The following is a 20731-nucleotide window of genomic DNA, read 5'->3' on the forward strand; positions in this document are numbered from 1 at the left end:
AGAGAGAGAGAGAGAGAGAGAGAGAGAGAGAGAGAGAGAGAGAGAGAGAGAGAGAGAGAGAGAGAGAGAGAGAGAGAGAGAGAGAGAGAGAGAGAGAGAGAGAGAGAGAGAGAGAGAGAGAGAGAGAGAGAGAGAGAGAGAGAGAGAGAGAGAGAGAGAGAGAGAGAGAGAGAGAGAGAGAGAGAGAGAGAGAGAGAGAGAGAGAGAGAGAGAGAGAGAGAGAGAGAGAGAGAGAGAGAGAGAGAGAGAGAGAGAGAGAGAGAGAGAGAGAGAGAGAGAGAGAGAGAGAGAGAGAGAGAGAGAGAGAGAGAGAGAGAGAGAGAGAGAGAGAGAGAGAGAGAGAGAGAGAGAGAGAGAGAGAGAGAGAGAGAGAGAGAGAGAGAGAGAGAGGATAGCCAGAGTGGAGAGCTAGATAGAGTTGGTGAATGGAAGGGGAATGGAAGGCACTCGTATGTAGATCTGCGGCTGGCTCGGTGGTGGGAAGGGTTGGGAGGCTGGTGAAGAGATGGATGTGCGGGGTAAATGGCCTGACAATAAGGTAGACAGGTATACAGACAGATGGAGCGGACAGGTCGATGCGGATATACGAGAACGAGAACAGGTGTGACTAGACAGGTAAATGGGGTCGGCCAAGAGCTGTCAAATAAAGATAGATGACTGGAGATGAAAATAAATGGTAATATGACTGGCTGTGACGAATAAGGATGATAAAGAAGGAGAAAGTAAGACAGTGATGTATAAGGTTGCCATAAAGCTGAATACTAGAAAGGTTGTGAGTACGAAATAAGACGTAGTAGCAGTAGTAGTAGTAGTAGTAGTAGTAGTAGTAGTAGTAGAACCAGTAAGTTAAACAGTAACCGAAGTAGTAATTGTATTAGTGAAAATAACAATAAAACAAAAATAAAGTAGCAGCAGAAAATTGAAAATAAAACACAAAATAGAAGTAGTAATAGCAGAAAATAGCAAACATAACATAAAGCAGTAGTCCTAGCAGCAAAAAAAAAGATAAACCAAAAATATTAGAAGCAGCAGAAAAAATAAATAAAAAAGGAAAACGAAAACAACAGTACTAGCAGGAGCAGAAGCGTCTTAGCGGAATATTTTTTTTATTAGTAGTAATAGTAGTAGTAGTAGTAGTAGTGGTAGTAGTAGTGGTACTAATAGTAGTAGTAGTAGTAGTAGTAGTAGTAGTAGTAGTAGTAGTAGTAGTAGTAGTAGTAGTAGTAGTAGTAGTAGTAGTAGTAGCTTCCCTAGCTGAACGAAACGCCGTACACAGTGACAACAATACAGGTGAGACAGAAAAGAAAAACACCTGTCCCCTGTCCTCCCATCCTCCCTTAACCCCCACCCCGCCTTTCGTACCTTCAAGAGGCGTCGAGGGCAAGTGTTATTGTCTCCGGAGTGCCTCAAGGTGACAAAACAGCTCCTTGACACCTTGACACGCGCGCAGGTAGGAAGGAACGTAAGGGAGAGAACTGCAATAAACACTTTGAACTGAACCAAACCCATCAATCCAGGGCACGGAGAAGGAGGAGCTGTAGAGATGAAAGGCAGAGAAAGCGAGAGGAATTGAGTTGATATTTCCTTTTTGAAGATATTAAAGTCACGGGCAGAAAAAGAGGTGTCAGGTTATAGGAATTTGCAAGAGACATATCAAAGTCATCCAAAACACAGAGAAGGAGGAGCTGTAGAGATGAAAGGCAGAGAAAGCGAGAGGAATTGATTTGATATTTCCTGTTAGAAGATATTAAAGTCACGGGCAGAAAAAGAGGTGTCAGGTTATGGGAATTTGCAGGAGGAACACCAACGTTATCCAAAACCATCAACCCAGGACACAAATGAAAGAGCTGTTAATATGAAAGGCAGAGAAAGCGAGAAGAGTTGAATAGATATTTCCTTTTTTTAAGATATTAAGGTCACGGGCAGAAAAAGAGGAGTCAGGTTATAGGAATTTGCAAGAGGAACATCAAAGTTATCAAAAACCACCAATTCAGGAGACAGAAAACGAAGAGCTGTAAGGATGAATGGAAAAGAAAGCGAGAACTGAATACATATTTCCTTTTTGAAGATAGTGAATTCATGGGAAGAAAAAGAATTGTCAGGTTATAGGAAGAAACACATCAAAGTTATACGAAGATGGAAGAGCAATCATCTCAAAGGTACTGAAAGCGAGAAGACTCCAATCGATATTTCCTTCTTGAAGATACGAAAGTTACAGAAAAGGGAAATATAAAAGAGGTGGGTCAGGTTAAAGGAATTTGCAAGGAACACGATAAAGTTACACAGAAAAGGAAGAGTTGTGAGGAGGAAAGGTAAGGAAGTCGAGGAAAAATGAATCAATGCTTGCTTCTCACGATATTGAAAGAGGGTGAAAAATAAGTCTCAGGTTAAAGGAATTTGCAAGGAACACGATAAAGTTACACAGAAGAGGAAAAGTTGTGAGGAGGAAAGGTAAGGAAGTCGAGAAAAAATGAATCACCGCGTGCTTCTCACGATAATGAAGTCACAGAAAGAGGGTGAAAAATAAGTCTCAGGTTAAAGGAATTTATAATGAACACGATAAAGTTACGGAGAAAAGGAAGAGTTGTAAAGATGAAAGATTAAAAAGGCGAGAAAAAATGAATTAATGCTTGCTTCTCACGATATTGAAGTCACAGAAAGAGGGTGAAAAATAAGTCTCAGGTTAAAGGAATTTATAATGAACACGATAAAGTTACACAGAAAAGGAAGAGTTGTAAAGATGAAAGATTAAAAAGGCGAGAAGAAGTGAATCACCGCGTGCTTCTCACGATATTGAAGTCGCAGAAAGAGGGTGAAAAATAAGTCTCAGGTTAAAGGAATTTGTAAGGAACACGATAAAGTTACACAGAAAAGGAAGAGTTGTGAAGATGAAAGATTAAAAAGGCGAGAAGAAATGAATCAATGCTTGCTTCTTCACGATATTAAGGTCGCAAAATGAGGTGAAAAATAAGTCTCAGGTTAAAGGAATTTGCAAGAAACACGATAAAGTTACACAGAAAACGAATTATAAAGATGAAAGTTTAAAAAGACGAGAAGTTGTGTCAAGTTAAAGAAATTTGCAAGGAACACGTTTAAGTTATCAGTAAAATGGACGAGTTATCACATCAAAGGCAATGAGGGAGAGTAGAAATGAATCAATACTTCCTTCTTCGTGATATAAAAAGCGCATAAAAAAGACAGTTGTGTCCGGTTGAAGGAATTTGCGAGGGAAACGTTAAATATATAAGTAAAAATGAAGACTTATCACATCAAAGGGAATGAGGGAGAGTAAAAATGAATCAATACTTCCTTCTTCGTGATATAAAAAGCGTAAAAAAAAGAGAGTTGTGTTAAGTTAAAGAAATTTGCAAGGAACACGTTTAATATATGAGTAAAAATGAAGACTTATCATATCAAAGGCAATGAAGGAAAGTGGAAATGAATCAATACTTCCTTCTTGGTGATATGAAAGTCGCTCAAGAGAGAGTTATTTCAGTTTAAAGGAATTTACAAGGGAAACGTTAAATATATAAGTAAAAATGAAGACTTATCACATCAAAGGGAATGAGGGAGAGTAAAAATGAATCAATACTTCCTTCTTCGTGATATAAAAAGCGCAAAAGAGAGTTATTTCAGTTTAAAGGAATTTGAGGGAGAGTAAAAATGAATCAATACTTCCTTCTTCGTGATATAAAAAGCGCAAAAGAGAGTTATTTCAGTTTAAAGGAATTTGCAAGGAACACGTTAAGGTTATCAGTAAAATGGAAGAGTTATCACATCAAAGGGAATGAGGGACACTGTAAATGAGTCAATACGTCCTTCTTCGTGATATAAAAAGCGCAAAAAAAAAAAGAGTTGGTCAGTTTAAAGGAATTTGCAAGGAGCACGTTAAGGTTATACGCAAAATGGAGGAGCTATCACATCAAAGGCAGAGCAGGCGGATAGAAATTCATCAATACTTCCTTCTTAACCTGGTACCTGCGGGGATCATGTTTTTTAAAGGCCCCTCTAAGCGAGAATAGTGAGAAAAAATCATCACTCACGCACACCAATTCATTATGTATATCAACGCATTAGTGATCGGTTCATGCATCATCTATTTTTGGGGGTTTATATCATGGCACAAATTTGGCCCGTCGCTGCTACCAGGTTAAAGATATTGATTTTGCAGAAAGAGGAGGATTTATGTCAGATCAAAGGAGTTAGCAAGGAACACGATATGAGCAAAAATGAGGAGTTATCACATCAAAGGTAATGAGGGGAAAAAGAAATGGATCAATACTTCCTTCTCGGTGATATCAAAGTCGCAGAAAGAGGGGAGTTGTATTAGGTGTTAAGAATCTGCAAGGAACACATTAACTCGTCCGCTGCGATTGGCATGGATTTCTCCTTCACTGGTAGCCTGGTAAAATATAGTCCCATGTCTTTCTCTGCCTCTGTGGTGGATAGTGGAGTGTTTCTCATGTGGTACTGGTATGCTGGATTTCCTCTCTCAAGGTCCAGGACTTTACATTTTTCTTCATTGAATTGTAGCAGCCACTTATTGCTCCATTCCTGTAGCTTGGTGATGTCTTCATGTAGGAAATCCGCAGTCAAGGAGTTAAAGTCACAAGTAAAATGGAAGAGCTATCACATCAAAGGAACTGAAGGCGAATAGAAATGAATCAATACTTCCTTCTCGGTGATATCAAAGTCACAAGAAAAGATATTTGTGCCATGTTATAGAAATCTGCAAAAAAAATAAACACGTTGAAATTGACCCCTCTTTCGGGCACCTCTTTGGATTCTTTTTAGGAGCAGCGAGTAGCGGGCTTTTTTATTATTGTTTCCTTTTTTTGTGCCCTAGAGCTGTCCCCTTTGTTGTAAAAAAAAAGTAAAGGAAAGACTCATTATACCAGAGGCGAGGAATACGACTAGAGGCAGATCGATACTTCCTTCTTGAAAATATCGTTGTCATAGGAAGAAGAAACGGGTGTCAGGCTATATGAGTTTGCAAGGAGAGCGTTAAAGATATAAGTAAAAAGAACTGTAGTAATATCAAAAGGAAGGAGGAGGTGAATCGATCCTCCTTCTTGAAGATATCGATGTCACAGCAAGAGGAAAGAGGCGGCAGGTTACAGGAATTTGCAGGAAAAGCGTTAAAGTCATGAGGAAAAGGAAGATTTCGGCATCAAAGGCTGTGAAGGCGAGAAGAGGCGACTCAAAACTTTCCTCTTGAATATGTTGACGTCAGAGAAAGAGGAAAGTGGCGATAGAAAGTGAGACGCTGAGAGGAATATAAAAATGTCAGGCGATGAAGAAATAGGAAAAAGTGGAGATAGATAATAAAGGAAAGAGGAAAGAGTAACGATAGATAAAAAGACTCAGGAAGGAATATACAATAAGCCAAACGATAAAGACAGAAAAAGGTGCGATTTTTAATAAAGGAAAGACTAACGATAAGTAAAGAGACTCAGGAAGGAATATATAAAAAGGCAAACGATAAAGACATAGAAAAAGTGGGATAAGTAATAAAGGAAAGACTAACGATAAGTATAAAGACTCTGAAAGAAATATGAAAAACGCAGTCGATAAAGAATGAACGTAAGGAAGGGATCAATATTAAAGGGTGTTGGAAGCTTGGAATATTTAAGGAAAGCTATTAAATTCCTGGAAATGTAGCAAAAAATACGACTTTAGCTGTTCAGTTCGTGGGAAAAAGGAAAAAAAAATCAATTACCTCTATGAACGTGGGAAAGGAGTGTGGATAGTAATAGCCTCTTCCATTTAGCGTAACCCGTTTCTGGGTCGTGATCTGTAGAGTCCCTTGATAGATAGAGTCCCGACAGCCTAAGATTTGGACGTCATTATTGTCCTTGTTTTCGCAGCGAGAGCGTGTGCTAGTGTTTGAAAAGCGCGACGAAAACACTGGGCCAATAATGGCGTCCAAATCAGATCAAATGGAAGAGGCTATAAAGTAGAGAAGTAGTGTATCAAGTCACCTCTCCACCCGAAATTGACCTCTCTTTTGGCCACTCTACTTTTGTCTGTTGTGGGAGCGGTGAGTAGCAGGCTTTTTTTCTCCACTCTTTTTGTTGCCCGTGAGCCGTCTCCTTTGTTGTAAAAAAAAAAAGTAATTATAGTAAAAGTGAAAATTGAAAATCGAATATAAATAGTAAGTTGGAGAAGATTAAGAAGACATAGTAAAAGAGAGAATGGAAAATAATGAGGGAGTAACAATTCGTATAGGGAGCGATGGAAAAGAAATAAAAGTGCAAACCGGAGGAAGGAAATAAGGAAGTAGAGGAAAGTGAAGTAAAGAAGAAAATAAAGGTAAGGCTGGAAATAAAAGGAAGCACCATATCACATTTAACACGATGGAGAGGGAACAAATAACTCAACCAGGTGGAAGGAGGGAGATCAAACTGTGAGAGGGAGACTGAAAAAAAGTTTGAGATGTGTAACTTCCTTTTATTTTTTTCTTGTTCATCTTGTTCTTGCTCTTTTTCTTCATTTCTCCTTGTTTTTGTTCCTGATCTTCCTGTTACTTTTGTTCTTGTTCTTCTTGTTCTTGCTCTTTTTCTTAATTTCTTCTTGTTTTTGTTCCTGATCTTCCTGTTACTTTTGTTCTTGTTCTTCTTGTTCTTGCTCTTTTTCTTAATTTCTTCTTGTTTTTGTTCCTGATCTTCCTGTTACTTTTGTTCTTGTTCTTCTTGTTCTTGCTCTTTTTCTTAATTTCTCCTTGTTTTTGTTTTTGATCTTCCTTTCATTTTTGTTCCCCCCGAAAAAAAAACGAGAAATATCGAATGTAGAATAACGAAAAGTCATCACAAATAGCTATCACCAAAATTACAAGGCCATCGGTACAAGAGGAATGTATCATGACTCCTCTCTTTCCGAAACTGACCTCTCTTTTGGCCGCTCATAACTTTTGTCTATGTAGGAACAGTGATTAGCGGGCTTTTTTTTTACGTTTTTTTTTTTGTTGTTGTTGTTGCCCTTAAGCTGTTTCTTTAGCTGTAAAAAAAAAAAAACGCAGGAGGATAATGTTATAAATGCCTACGAATTAAAGGTCTTCAAGCGGAGGGCATCAAAACATTTCTCCAACCCAATCTGAATTATATATTTGAACACCCTTTTACTTTTCGTTTTGGTGGAACACATATTTCTTTGTCCATGAGCCGTCTCCTTTCTAATTAAAAAAAAAACGAGCATCTATTGTCTCTAAGTCTACACAGGATAGGATGGAAGACAGAAAAGTATTACCATATCGTCACCCTCATAAATAATCGCCTAAGTCATTTTTCAGCGATTTCCAGGTTTTTGTTTACATCAATTTTTTCAACATGTGACGCCCGTTTTTGTATAGTTGCCTTCGTCATTCAGGGTTTGAGTGTTCCAGAATTGGCCTTTTAATTTCTGCCTAAATCTTAAAACAAATGAGGTAATGACGGTTCTTTTCTGATTTCCTTAAAAGTAGAAAATAATGACTTAGGCGCTTTGTTTACTAAGATGACGATATATAGGAAAATGTGGAAACGTCCCCCCCCCAAAAAAAAACGTATTATTTTCGTCTCCCATCACCTTGAGAGTAAAAAAAAAAAAAACTGTTCTTTTTTCTAATCAATAAACACCTGTCGAAGAACCGCCGCTACCTGAGGACGCACTTTTTACTTTCGGCAGGTAAAAACGAAAGTCTTGAAGGTAAACACATACACGGCGCGTCCAGAGTCAACGGAAATTAAAACCTTTGCCTCGAGACGTCTTTGTGTGGGAGGAACGTGTTTTGCGGGCACTTCAGTTTTTTTTATTTTTGTGTTTTGTTCAGTCTTATTCTTTCCAATCTAACCATAAATAAAATAAGTGAAGTGAAAATGTTACGTCTTCTTTTTTCTCTTTCATTTTCGGAGCAGCAAGTTCTCGTTTTATTTTGTTGTTGTTGTTGTTGTGTGTGTTCTTTTGTTTCAGTGTCCCCTACAACCCTCAACAAATAAATATAAAACTAATATCCCGTACGAGCAGCAGGTTCATACTAATTTCCTCATATCGTTTTCTTTCTCTTTTTATTTTTAGTGTGTTTTATTTGCCTTAGTATCCCCTCCAACGATCAACAAATAAATATTAAACTAATATCCCGTTTTCGTCGGGGCAGCAGGAGGTTCATACTAATTTCCTCCTCTCGTTTTCTTGCTCTTGTTGTTCTTCTTGTGTTTTTTTATATCTCTTAGTGTCCCCTCTAACCCTCAACAAATATATATATAAAACTAATACCTTCAGTTTTCTTCGTAGGAGCAGCAGGTTCATACTTATTTCCTCCTCTCGTTTTCTTTCTCTTGTTGTTCTTTTTGTGTGTTTTTTATTTGCCTTAGTGCCCCCTCTGACCCTCAACAAATATATATAAAAGTAATATTCTCCGTTTTCTTCGTAGGAGCAGGAGGTTCATACTTATTTCCTTCTCTATTTTCTTTCTCTTGTTTTTTTTGTGGTTTTTACGTGTCTTAGCATCCCTTCTAACCTTGAACAAATATATATAAAAGTAATATTCCCCGTTTTCTTCGTACAAATAAAAGGTATATATATTTTTTCCCTTCTGTCGTATTTTTGTTGCTGTCTTTTGTTCCTTTGTTCGTCTTGCTGTGTTCCCTCCACCGTTGCCAGATTATCGTACTCAGAGCCTCGTATTTACCGGTTTCTGAGCCAAAACTATTGCCAAAAAAAAATACAATAATTAACCATTTTAACGATAACTATATATGAAGGCAGTTATTAGGGTCGAGGAGGCAGTTTTGGGGGTTGGAAATCGGCAAACATAGGAGACGGAGTACGACAATCTGGCAACGTTGGTCCCCTCTTGCCCGAGACACATAAATATAGAAGGAATATCATAATGTGAGAAGCGAGCGAGCGAAATGCTCCCGTTATGAATAAAAGAAAGACAACAAGCATATCCCTTCTACCGTAAAAGAATGAATATAGTAAAATAAGATAAAGATGGGAGAAACGCGAGTGAGATAAGAAAAGTAGGTACAGTAAAAACGAGAAAGAACATGAAAAACAAAAAAAAAGGAAAAATGAAGAAGAAGACTAAGACCAAGAAGAACAAAAACAATAATAAAAGGAATATCGAGAACAAAAACAAGGAGAAATGAGGAAAAAGAGCAAGAATAGGAAGAGCAAGAACAAAAATAAAAGGAAGAACAAGAACAAAAACAAGGAGAAATGAAGAAAAAGAGCAAGAATGGGAAGAACAAGAACAAAAATAAAAGGAAGAACAAGAACAAAAACAAGAAGAAATGAGGAAAAAGATGAATAAAAAGAACAAGAACAAAAATGAGGAAAAGGGCAAGAATGGGAAGAACAAGAACAATGATAAAAGGAAGATCGAGAATTAAATGAAGGAGAAATGAAGAAAAAGAGAAGAACAAAGAAGAACAAGAACAAAAACGAAAGGCAGATCGCGAACGAAAACAAGGAAAAATGAAGAAAAAAGCAAGAACAAAGAGAACAAGAACAAAAAATAAAAGGATGATCATGAACAAAAACAATGAGATATGCAGAAAAAGAGAAGAACACGAAGAACAAGAGCAAAAATAAAAGGAAGATCAAGAACAAAAACAAGAAGAAATGAAGAAAAAAATAAGAACAAAGAAAACAAGAACAAAAATAAAAGGAAGATCAAGAACAAAAAAAGGAGAAATGAAGAAAAAGAGGAAAAACAGTGAAAACAACAACAATAATAAAAGGAAGATCAAGAATAAAAACAAGGAAAAATGAAGAAAAAGAGAATAAAAAGAACAATAACAAAAACAAAAGGAAGATCGAGAACAAAAACAAGGAGAGATGAAGAAAAAGAGCAAGAACAAGAAAAACAAGAACAAAAATAGAAGGAAAATCAAGAACAAAACAAGGAAAAATGAAGCAAAAGAGAAGAACAAAGAGAACAAGAACAAATAAAAGGAAGATCTGAACAAAACAAGGAGAAATTAAGAAAAAGGGCAAGAACAAGAAGAACAATAACAAAAATAAAAGAGTAAACAAAAAGAGAAAAACAAGAAAAAAGTTGTATTTCCCTCTGAAGCCTAAAAAAAAGAAAAAAAAGAAAGAAAAAAAAGACAAAGTAAAAAAAATATCCCTCATCAATATAAAAAAAAAAATACAAGACAAAAAAACAAGAAATAAAAAAACAAGTACGCGTGAAGAGTCTCCGTGAAGGTAGAATATCCACCAAAACAATAAAGAGGAGGAAGGAGAAAAAAAAAGTTATGCCTCCACGGAACAAAACATCTCGGGTGACTCGCGTATCCGGGGAGGAGGAAATTTGACCTGTTTTGAAGTAGAGGAGAGAAGCCGTTCACTTGTAGGCGATGGAAACGATCTTCTCTCTATTGCGTAACCGTAGAAGGAAGGTTGTTTAGGTATGATGAAGATAGTAGTAGTAGTAGTAGTAGTGGTAGTAGTAGTGGTAGTAGTAGTAGTAGTAGTAGTAGTAGTAGTAGTAGTAGTAAAAACAGTACCACCAGCAGCAATAACAATGACAATAAGAACAACAACAACAAAAACAACAAAACAATAACAAACATCTTACATCCTCATCATCATCAACATTAACATCAGGAGCACCAACGACAGTAACACAGCCGCACAAAATAAATACATAAAGAAAGACACATTCAAAACACACAAACACACACACACACACACACACACACACACACACACAAATGCCGCAGCTCAACAAAGGGATGAAGGCAAAAAGCGGAACTAAATGGAGGGATTACAAAAAGTGAGACAAAGGGAGTGAAAATGGGATGGAGGGGGACATTACAGGGGGGAGGAGAGGGGAGGGGGACAGTAAAGGGGGGAGGAGAGGGGAGGGGGAGGAAGAGGGAGAAAGAGGAGGGGAAGGGGGACGGAAGAAGAAGGTGAAGAGGTAGGGTACGCAGGCATATAAGTAGAGGAGGGTTGTAGAAGAGGGAAGATGAGGGAGTGAAGGAGGAGGAGAAGGAAGTAGGGTAGAGAAGGTAGATGGATTTAGGAAGGTTGAAGAAGAGGAGAGGTGGAAAGAATGTAGGAGATGATGGGGTGTAGGGGAGAAGAGATGAGGGAGTGAAGAGGAGGAGGAAGAAGAAGGATGATGAAGAGAGTTAGGTGTAGCGAAGAGGAAGAAGAGAAGGGAAGGAGATGTAAGAGGAGGAAGAGAAGAGGGTAAAAGTGTAGAAGATAAAGTTGGGGAGGAGGAGGAGGTGGAAGACGAAATGGAAGAAGAATGGAGAAAAAAAAGCAGATGAAAGGGAGGTGGAAGGAGAGAAGAAGAGCTGTAGAAGGATGAGGAAGAGAGAGAGAGGAGGACAAATGGTGAAGGAAGCGTATCAGAGAGAGAGAGAGAGAGAGAGAGAGAGAGAGAGAGAGAGAGAGAGAGAGAGAGAGAGAGAGAGAGAGAGAGAGAGAGAGAGAGAGAGAGAGAGAGAGAGAGAGAGAGAGAGAGAGAGAGAGAGAGAGAGAGAATCACACAGTCGGGCTGGGGTGTATGTAGATGCAAGCTATATAAACTTTACGTACCAAAACAAGGCTCCGTTATGCCCTGGAACTAAAAAATAGAGCAAATATAACATCAGACAAACTAGTGCCTGTTGAGGGGAGAGATAGATAGATAGATAGATAGATAGATAGATAGATTAATATGATAGAGAGAGAGGAAAAAAAGAAATAATGATGAAGATAAACAGAAAGTAATGCAGAATAGAACAAAAAAAGTGATAAAGGAATGAATAACTAAAAGAAAAGAAGAACGAAAGGAAAAAACGAGGTGAGAGAGAGAGAGAGAGAGAGAGAGAGAGAGAGAGAGAGAGAGAGAGAGAGAGAGAGAGAGAGAGAGAGAGAGAGAGAGAGAGAGAGAGAGAGAGAGAGAGAGAGAGAGAGAGAGAGAGAGAGAGAGAGAGAGAGAGAGAGAGAGAGAGAGAGAGAGAGAGAGAGAGAGAGAGAGAGAGAGAGATAACAATGCAGTGGAAAACAGAAGAGAAAACACAACCACAAACAAAATTAAACAAGGTCAGGGCAATGCCTTTCACACACACGCACGCACAAACAAACAAATAAAACAAATAAACAAGGAAACAGAAACACAAACAAAAAAACGAGAATAAAACAAGGTAAGTAGAGTGTCATATTTCAAGACTTTTCAAACACACACACACACACACACACACACACACACACACACACACACACACACACACACACACACACACACACACACACACACACACACGCACACATAAACCACAGCAACAAACACACAAATACTCACATGAAAAAAATATATAAAAAAGCGAATCCCGTAAAATTTCAAAACTAGAAATGTAAAAAAAAAAGTTAATAACAAAGTGAATTCAATCAAAGCAGTCACTGAGCCTTTAACACACACACACACACACACACACACACACACACACACACACACACACACACACACACACACACACACACACACATATGAGCTGCAGTTTTAATTCCCGGATCTGTGGTGTGGGTAACAGAGCATCCCCTTGCAATAACCCAAAACCGCTTCTCGTTTTCTATCGCACTATTCCCCGTTTTCTTTGAGGCAAACTGATGCAAACAAGGAATGAATAAAATGAACTGGACTACAGCAACTATAATGGGAGGAGGAGGAGGAGGAGGAGGAGGAGCAAGATAAATGAATGGACTGATAAATCGATAGGTAGTTAGATAGATATTTAAGCGGATACAATTTTATAGATTGGTAAATAAATCAATAGATATTTTAATAGATTTAGAAGTAGAAAAATAATTATAGAGGAAGACAGCAAGTTGGGTAGATAAAAGGTATGTAATTACTGATAGATAGATAGATAGATAAAACTTAAAGGTTACAGATACGAGAGTAAAAAATATAGATAAGAACATAAGAACGTAAGGAGTCTGCAAGAGGCCGGTTGGCTTATACAAGGCAGCTCCTGTACACTCAACCCCACCTTACCTCACCATCCATGGCTTTATCCAACCTCTTCTTGAATGTATCTATGGTACTGGCACCCACAACATGGCTCCCAAACCTGTTCCATTCATCTACCACTCTATTGGTGAGCCAATTCTTGCCTATGACTTTGTTGAGTCTGTATTTGTCTAGAAGATAAAAAAAATAAAGATAAAATAGATTAATAAAGATAGGAATAAAGTAGAGACAAGTCACTCTTTACTTTAATCTTCTGTAGGATCAGCGATTAGCGAGGTTTTTTCTACACCTTTTTTGTTTTGCCCTTGACCTGCTTCATTTCGTGTAAAAAAAAAAAAAGAGGAAGAGGAAGTAATTAGTGGGCAGGTAAAGGTATATTTTTTTCAGTGTAGTTCTGATTGTAGCTTTTTTTCTCTCTCATCCCTCCATTGTTACCTGTCCTGTCATTCCTTCTCTTTGTCTACCTGTCTTCGAGCCTGTCTGTCTGTCTGTCCGGCTGTCTGTCTATTTATCTCTATCTGTCAACCTGTCTGTGGCGTGTCTTGTGATCTGTCGGTCAGTCTGTTTGTTTGTTTGTTTACCTGTAAGACTTTTTCTAACTTCCTTTTAGAGCAAGATTTATGTGTAATCTTTCTATCTCTCTGTTATCTCTATATTTCCTATCTAATTTCCTTCCTATCTACCTATCTATCCATCTATTTATCAATTTATCTAACTGCCAAATTTTGTATCTATTATTATCTGTTCACCTGTAAATCTAATCTATCCATATATCTATCAATCTATCTACTCATCTATCTATTTATCCATTTCCCTTTTAAACCGTTTCATCCCTTCAACCCTACTCAGCACTCCTTTTTATTCTTTCCTTTCCTTTTGCAGTTTTCCCTATCCCCTTATAGTTTTTTTTCCTTTCAATTCATTTTACAATTAATTTTCTTTCTTCCCATTTCTTTCACTGTACTCCTTCCCCTTCTCACTTTTCTTCTCCCTCTTTTCTATCTTCCCTTTCCCCTTACAAGTTTTCCTTTCAATTCTTCTCACACGCATTTTTTTCCCTTTCCATTTTTCCATTTCCCTTTTCCCTCACAGCTCCCACTTTCAGCCTTACTCATCACACGTTATCTTCCCCTTTCTCCCCCCAGTTCCGCCCCTGGAAGTGACCATCTCCGGCAGCCCCCAACACCTGGCGGAGGGCGGGGTGTACACGCTCACCTGCGAGGCCTGGGGGTCGCGGCCACCTGCAAACCTCACCTGGTGGATGGATGGTATGCTGATGACGCCGGCGGAGAACAAGGTGAGATGAGGGGAGAAGGAGAAGAGGAGAGAAGAAGATGAGGAGGAAAATGAGGAGAGATAAGGAGAGGAGGGAAGTAGAAGGGATGAGGAGAGGAGGAAAGAAGAGGAAAAAGAGAGGAAAGGAGAAGAGGAGGAAAGGAAGGAAGGAGAAGAGAGAAGCGGGAAGGAAAATTTGAGAGAAAAAAAGAAGGGAGAATCGAAAAGAAGGGAGGAAGGGAGAGAAATAGGGAAGGAGAAAGGTGGGAGAAGAGAGAGAGAGAGAGAGAGAGAGAGAGAGAGAGAGAGAGAGAGAGAGAGAGAGAGAGAGAGAGAGAGAGAGAGAGAGTTTGTATGTTAAGTTAGTTGTTGTTGTTGTTAAAGAATCAGTATAGTATGGTCTCTCTCTCTCTCTCTCTCTCTCTCTCTCTCTCTCTCTCTCTCTCTCTCTCTCATTAATTAACCCTTGCATCACCTTATTTTCCTTAATCTCCTCGCTAACATTCCTCCAGACATTTTTTCCCTACCTCCCTCCCTCCCTTTCCTCCAAACTATTTCTCTCCCTCATTCCATTACTCTCTCGTTCCCTCCCTCATTCCATTACCTCCTGCCTCCCTTCCTTCCTCCTCTCCTCCATTACCCGAAGTTCTCTCTCTCCTTCCTTCCTATTTCCTCCACTGCCTGCCTACCTTCCTTAATCCCCCCCTCCCTTCCTCCCTTCCATCATCCCTCCCTTCTATTCCTCCTTCATTCTATTAGCTATACTCATCTATCTTGCCTCCCCTCTCCCTCCCTCCCTCCTCCCTTCCTTCCCTCCTTCCTTATAGAATTACACAGGTTATCCCTCCTCCTCCTCCTCTTCCACCTCCTCTCCTCTGATCACAAACTTCTACAAACCATTACTCATCTCCTTTATCACCTCCCCTCCTCCTCCTCCTCCTCCTCTTCTCCTTTTTTTCCTCCCTCCTCGTATATTCACCATCTACCTTGTTTTCTTCCTTTTTATCCCCATTTTCCTCTTACACATTCTACTCTCTCTCATTCGTTTCCTTCGCACAGTTTATTTTGTCTCCTTCAATTCTCTTTCCCCACACGCACTGTTATCCCTTTGTTCAGTCCCCTTCTACATCCATAACCTCTTTCTTTCTTTATCCTCACACCTCTCACCTATATAAACTCATACCCTTCTACACAGTAACTATCTCCTCTTTCCTCTTTTCCCCTTCTTTCCTTTTCTCCTTTCCCCCCTTCCCTCCTCTTCTCCTTTCCTCTCTTTTCTCCTCTTCCTCCCTTCTCTCCGCATCCCTTCTCCTTCCCTCCTCTCCTCCATTCAGACACTTTATTATCTTCCATTCTCTTCTTAAACAATCACAACCTTTTCCTGTCTCTTTACCTTCATACCTGACTCACCGTCCCCTTCACACCTTCCCAATCAGTTACTATCCCCCCTTTTCCTTATTGACCTTCTGTACTCCCTTATATTCTCCTCCTAAACACATGTTGTACTGCTTCATTCAACCTTCTTTCGCAATCATATCCTTTTCTATTATTTACCTTCACAGCTGACCTCTAACATTCACTCCTGTCTTTTCCTCATTCTTTACTCTCTCTGACTAAACATTCACACTTTCACTCCTTTCTTCAACCTTCTTCGACAATAACTATCTTCTTCCTTTATCTTTACCTTCACCCCTCTTCCTCATATCAACTCATGCTCTTCCACACGCTTGCCATCTTCTTTATTTTCCTTCTTTACTCCCATTCACTTCCTTGACACACTCCTTTCTTTCAACCTTCTTCCACATCCACAACCTCTCTCTTCACAACTCACACCCTCATCATACCTTCTTTATCCCTTTCTCTTCATTCACACTCATCTACACACACTTTCCCTCTTATCTTCAACCTCCATCAACATATACACCTTTTCCTCTTTCTCTCTCTCTTTCTCTTTCCACAACTTACACCCTCATAATACTTTCTTTATCCCATTCTCTTCCTACTTTCATTTACACACTTTCCCTCTTATCTTCAACCTCCATCCATATACACAGCCTTTCCCTCTCTTCCATCCCCCCCCTGACTCACCTCACCGCCCTCTCTCACACCTGTCCACTCTTTCCCCAGGTACTCATGGAAGGCAACGTGAGCCGGTCCAGCCTTCGCCTCACCCCGACCCGCGAGAACCATGGCGCCGTGTTATCCTGCAGGGCCGATAACCGTGACCTGCCCGCGTCGGTGGGGGAGGACATCGTGAAGCTGAACGTCCATTGTGAGTGTCCTTGAGTGATGGGGGGTTGGGGATGGAGGAGGGAGGGGGAGGGGGGGAGGGTATAGGGGGATAAGGGTTGCGTGTTATGAGGCTGTGTGAGAGAGGGATGGGGGGGAGTGGTAAGGAGTGGGTGAGGAAGGGGGGAAGGGTGTGGGGGGTTATGTGTGGGGGAGGAGGAGGGGGAAAGGGGTGGGGGGGAGATGTTGTGTGTGTGTGTGTGTGTGTGTGTGTGTGTGTGTGTGTGTCTGTGTGTGTGTGTGTGTGTGGGTGGGTTTCATAGGCTGACCAGTCAAAGGATGATTGAACGGAAAAGAAGAAGACAAGGACGACGAGAACGAACGAAGAGGATGAGGAGGAAGTGGAGGAGGAGGAAGTGGAGGAGGAGGAAGTGGAGAAAGAGAGGAAAAGTTAAGTGAAGTGGTGAGGGAGAGAGAGAGAGAGAGAGAGAGAGAGAGAGAGAGAGAGAGAGAGAGAGAGAGAGAGAGAGAGAGAGAGAGAGAGAGAGAGAGAGAGAGAGTACAAAGCTGATAAAATAAAGTGAGATGAAGGGATGCAGGAAGGAGGGGAGGAGAGGATGAAAAGAGCGATGTGTTGGATATATAGATAGAAAGGGATAGACAGACAGATAGATAGATAGACTGATGGATAAATCGATAGTCAGGTTTACTTAAGAACAGGAGGATACCAAATTGTAGGATCGAACATATTGAAAAAATAGACATAAGTTAGGTATGGAAAATAAGTTCTGAAAGGGAGAAAAAAAAAAACAGGATAAATGAAAAGAAATACAGATAGACATACAAAAAGATAACTATAAGAGGGATATATGATAGAAATGAAACGGAGAAAAAAAAGAGACGGAAGGAAAGAAGGAAAAGGAAGACAACAGAAGAGAAATATAAAGAGACGGAAATGGAGAAATATTGGAGGTAGATAAAAGAAAACTAAGAGAGAGAGAGAGAGAGAGAGAGAGAGAGAGAGAGAGAGAGAGAGAGAGAGAGAGAGAGAGAGAGAGAGAGAGAGAGAGAGAGAGAGAGAGAGAAAAGGCAACAGGCAGCAGGAGTGAGTGGGCAGCGACTATGAGTTCCGAGTAAAAAGAATCTCAAAGTCAAAAGAAAATAATATAACCTGAGGTGCGTCGAGGTGCGTGTGCTGCAGGACGCCCATGGAGGTACTCGAGGTGGCGCTCAAAAGTTTGCGTTGAGTTGAAAGTTAAGTTGTGAAAGCGTGAATGTTGACGGTGGAGGTGGCGGGGAAGGAGGGAGTGGTGGTGGAGGTGATGGTGGTTAAGTGTGTGTGTGTGTGTGTGTGTGTGTGTGTGGTGGAGGAGGTGGGGGAAGTGGAGGTGGTAAGTGCTCGTTATGATGGTGGAGGTGGTGGTAGTGGTGGTGGACGTGGAGGTGGATCAAGTGTGGGTGTGTATGAGGGTGGAGGTGTTCTTAGAAACACACACACACACACACACATACACACACACACACACACACACACACACACACACACACACACACACACACACACACATACACACACACACACTTTTACATTATTACAAAAAATAATCTAGATAATCATAGGATCATAAAAGAAATTAGTCACAGATTCGTTGTTTTTAAATGAAGTTCACGGGAAAATTTATTGCTTTGAAATTACTGGCCTTACAAAACCTCAAGTGTATAATCATTAACAACAACAACAACAACAACAACAACAACAACAACAACAACAACAACAACAACAATAACAACAACAACTACCGAAGAGGTGAAAAACAACAGAGCCACAAACATAATAAAGAAAAAAGTAGAGAGAGAGAGAGAGAGAGAGAGAGAGAGAGAGAGAGAGAGAGAGAGAGAGAGAGAGAGAGAGAGAGAGAGAGAGAGAGAGAGAGAGAGAGAGAGAGAGAGAGTAAAGAAGTAAAAGAAAGAAAGCGAGCCGGGAAGACAACAAATAGATTATACGTCTGGGCGGAGCGGAAATGAAGCAGGTAACACGCTGAGGTCCTTCCTGGGATGAGTGTGTGGAGGAGGTGAGAAAAGAAGGCTAAAAGGTGTGTGTGTGTGTGTGTGTGTGTGTGTGTGTGTGTGTGTGTGTGTGTGTGTGTGTGTGTGTGTGAATTAAAACATGTAACGACAGGGAAATAAAAGCATGACAGGGCAGCGGGATTTGTGTTTATATAAGTGTGTTTGTATAAGTGAGGGATAGAGAGAAGGACAGATGCCAAGAGTGAGCTGAAAGAGAAAGATAAATAGGAAAGAAGAGAGAAAAATAAGAAAGTAAAATCAGAAAGATAAAAGTATGATAAAAACAAGAAAAGTAAGAAAGAAAAACAAAAAAAATAGGAAAGAAACTAAAAATATATATATCCGTACGAAAAATAAGGAACAAAAATGAGAAAAACTAGCGAGAGATAGATAGAAGGATAGAAGCTAAAAATGTACCGAAGAGAGTGACAGAGGAAAGCAGGACATATTTACTTAGGCGAGAAAAGGACAAAAAAACAAATACCAAGCCTCCTAACTACATAAGCCTCTACTCAAATTATTAAGGACAGACAGGGAAAGAAAGCCCAAAGAAAAAAACAGATAAGGAAAAACGGCCAATATGTGTGATTGTTTACGTAAGACACAGACACACACACACACACACACACACACCAACCCCCCCACCCCCTCCCACCCACCCACTCATACATAAACAGAGGGAAAGAGAAACAGTACATGACGAAACTCTTAAGCTGATTGAAGTGTGGGAAGTGGGGATGCTGTTTCAAGGTGACAGCTGAGAATTTAACCCGTGGCAAAGTTAAGTAATGATAAGAGTGAGACGGAGTGAGAGGAAGGAAGGAAGAGCACGGGAGTAGTGTCGGCAGTAACGGTGGAGACATTAGTGAGATGAGAACGTCGATATCACGATGTCTTGGCGAGGTTAAAGAATAGATAGAGGATATCACTATGTCGTGAGTAGATAAACAAGTGTAGGATAGATCGAAGGTACGTGTTTGTTATGTTATGAATAGATACACAAGTCGAAGGATGAAGGAAGGGTTAAGAGATAGGGATGATAAGTAAATGGAAGGAGGGAAGGTGGAGTGGATGAGATGAGAAGTGGAGGGAAGGAGAGTGAAGAGGTTGGGATGAGCAGCAGAAAGAAAGGAGAGGCAGGGATATACGTGTGGAAGAAAGGATGGAAGATGAGGAGGTAGGGATAAGAAGAGGAAGGAAAAAAGAAACGTTGAAAGTGATGAGAAGTAGGAGGATGGAAAGGTGGGACTGACAAGTGGAAGTAAGGAAGGAAGGAGGGTGGATGGAGAGGTAGGGATGACAAATGGCAGAAAGGAAGGAAGGTGATGAGGAATAATTGACAAATGGAAGGAAGGAAGGATAAATGGAAACATGGAAATGCAGGCAACAGAAAGCCTATTGGCTCATTACGAGGTTACCCGCTTTGGTGAGTTAATCTGCTCGACAGCCACTTGGGGCCTGGGGAGCAGATGAAAGCACCTCGTTATTCAGTTTACTCCTGACGCAACGAAATGACGGTCGATTCGATATTTGAAGGAGTTGATGGTATTCGCATTTACTACTTCTAAGGGAAGAATGTTCCAGTGGCGGATGACTCGATTTGGAAAGAAACTCCTTCCAATGTCTGTGTTACATCGACTCGACTGAATGGGTATACCGTTATTTCTAGTTCTTGAGTTGGTTCGCAGCTCAAAGAATTTGGAGTAATCGACGTAATCGAACTTTTTCAAGTACTTGAAGACTTAATCGTATCCCCTCGTAGGCGTCTTTTCTCCAATGTAAAGAGATTGAGTCGCTTGAGTCGTTTCTCGCACGGTTGAGCTCTTAAGTTTGGAATCATTTTCAGTGGAGAGGAAGAATTGACATGTTAAAAGAAGGAAAGAGGTTGAGAGGAATGGATGAAAAGAGGAAGAAAGGAAGGAGGGTGGAGAGATAGAAATAAGAAGTAGAAGGGAGGAAGATGGAGAGGTAGGGATGACAAGTGGAAGGAAGGAAGGAAGGAAGGAGGAGAGGAAATGGATGACAAGTGAAGGAAACTAAAGTGGATGAGATGGATGGACGAAAAGTGGAGGGAAGGAGGTATAAAAGAAGAATTTGGATGAGACGAAGATTAAATTGGAGATAAGTGGAGTGGAGGAGGAGGAGGAAGAAAGTGAATGAGAGAAATTAACGACAAGAGGTTAAAAGTAAAGTGGAAAATGGATG

At 40.1% G+C, this 20731-nt stretch overlaps 1 protein-coding gene across 1 annotated transcript in view; it reads left to right on the forward strand.

Moving 5' to 3' along the window:
• The window catches only part of LOC127005742 (neural cell adhesion molecule 2-like), a 178878-nt gene that overhangs the window by 117289 nt on the left and 40858 nt on the right, over positions 1-20731 (forward strand). Inside the window, exons 6-7 of the mRNA XM_050874854.1 lie at positions 14101-14252; positions 16358-16502. Of these exons, the coding sequence (XP_050730811.1) occupies positions 14101-14252; positions 16358-16502 (297 nt within the window). The remainder of the gene's footprint in view (positions 1-14100; positions 14253-16357; positions 16503-20731) is intronic.

The sequence above is a fragment of the Eriocheir sinensis genome, chromosome 30 (genome assembly GCF_024679095.1).
Source record: "Eriocheir sinensis breed Jianghai 21 chromosome 30, ASM2467909v1, whole genome shotgun sequence".
In the NCBI taxonomy this organism is placed as follows: Eukaryota; Metazoa; Arthropoda; class Malacostraca; order Decapoda; family Varunidae; genus Eriocheir; species Eriocheir sinensis.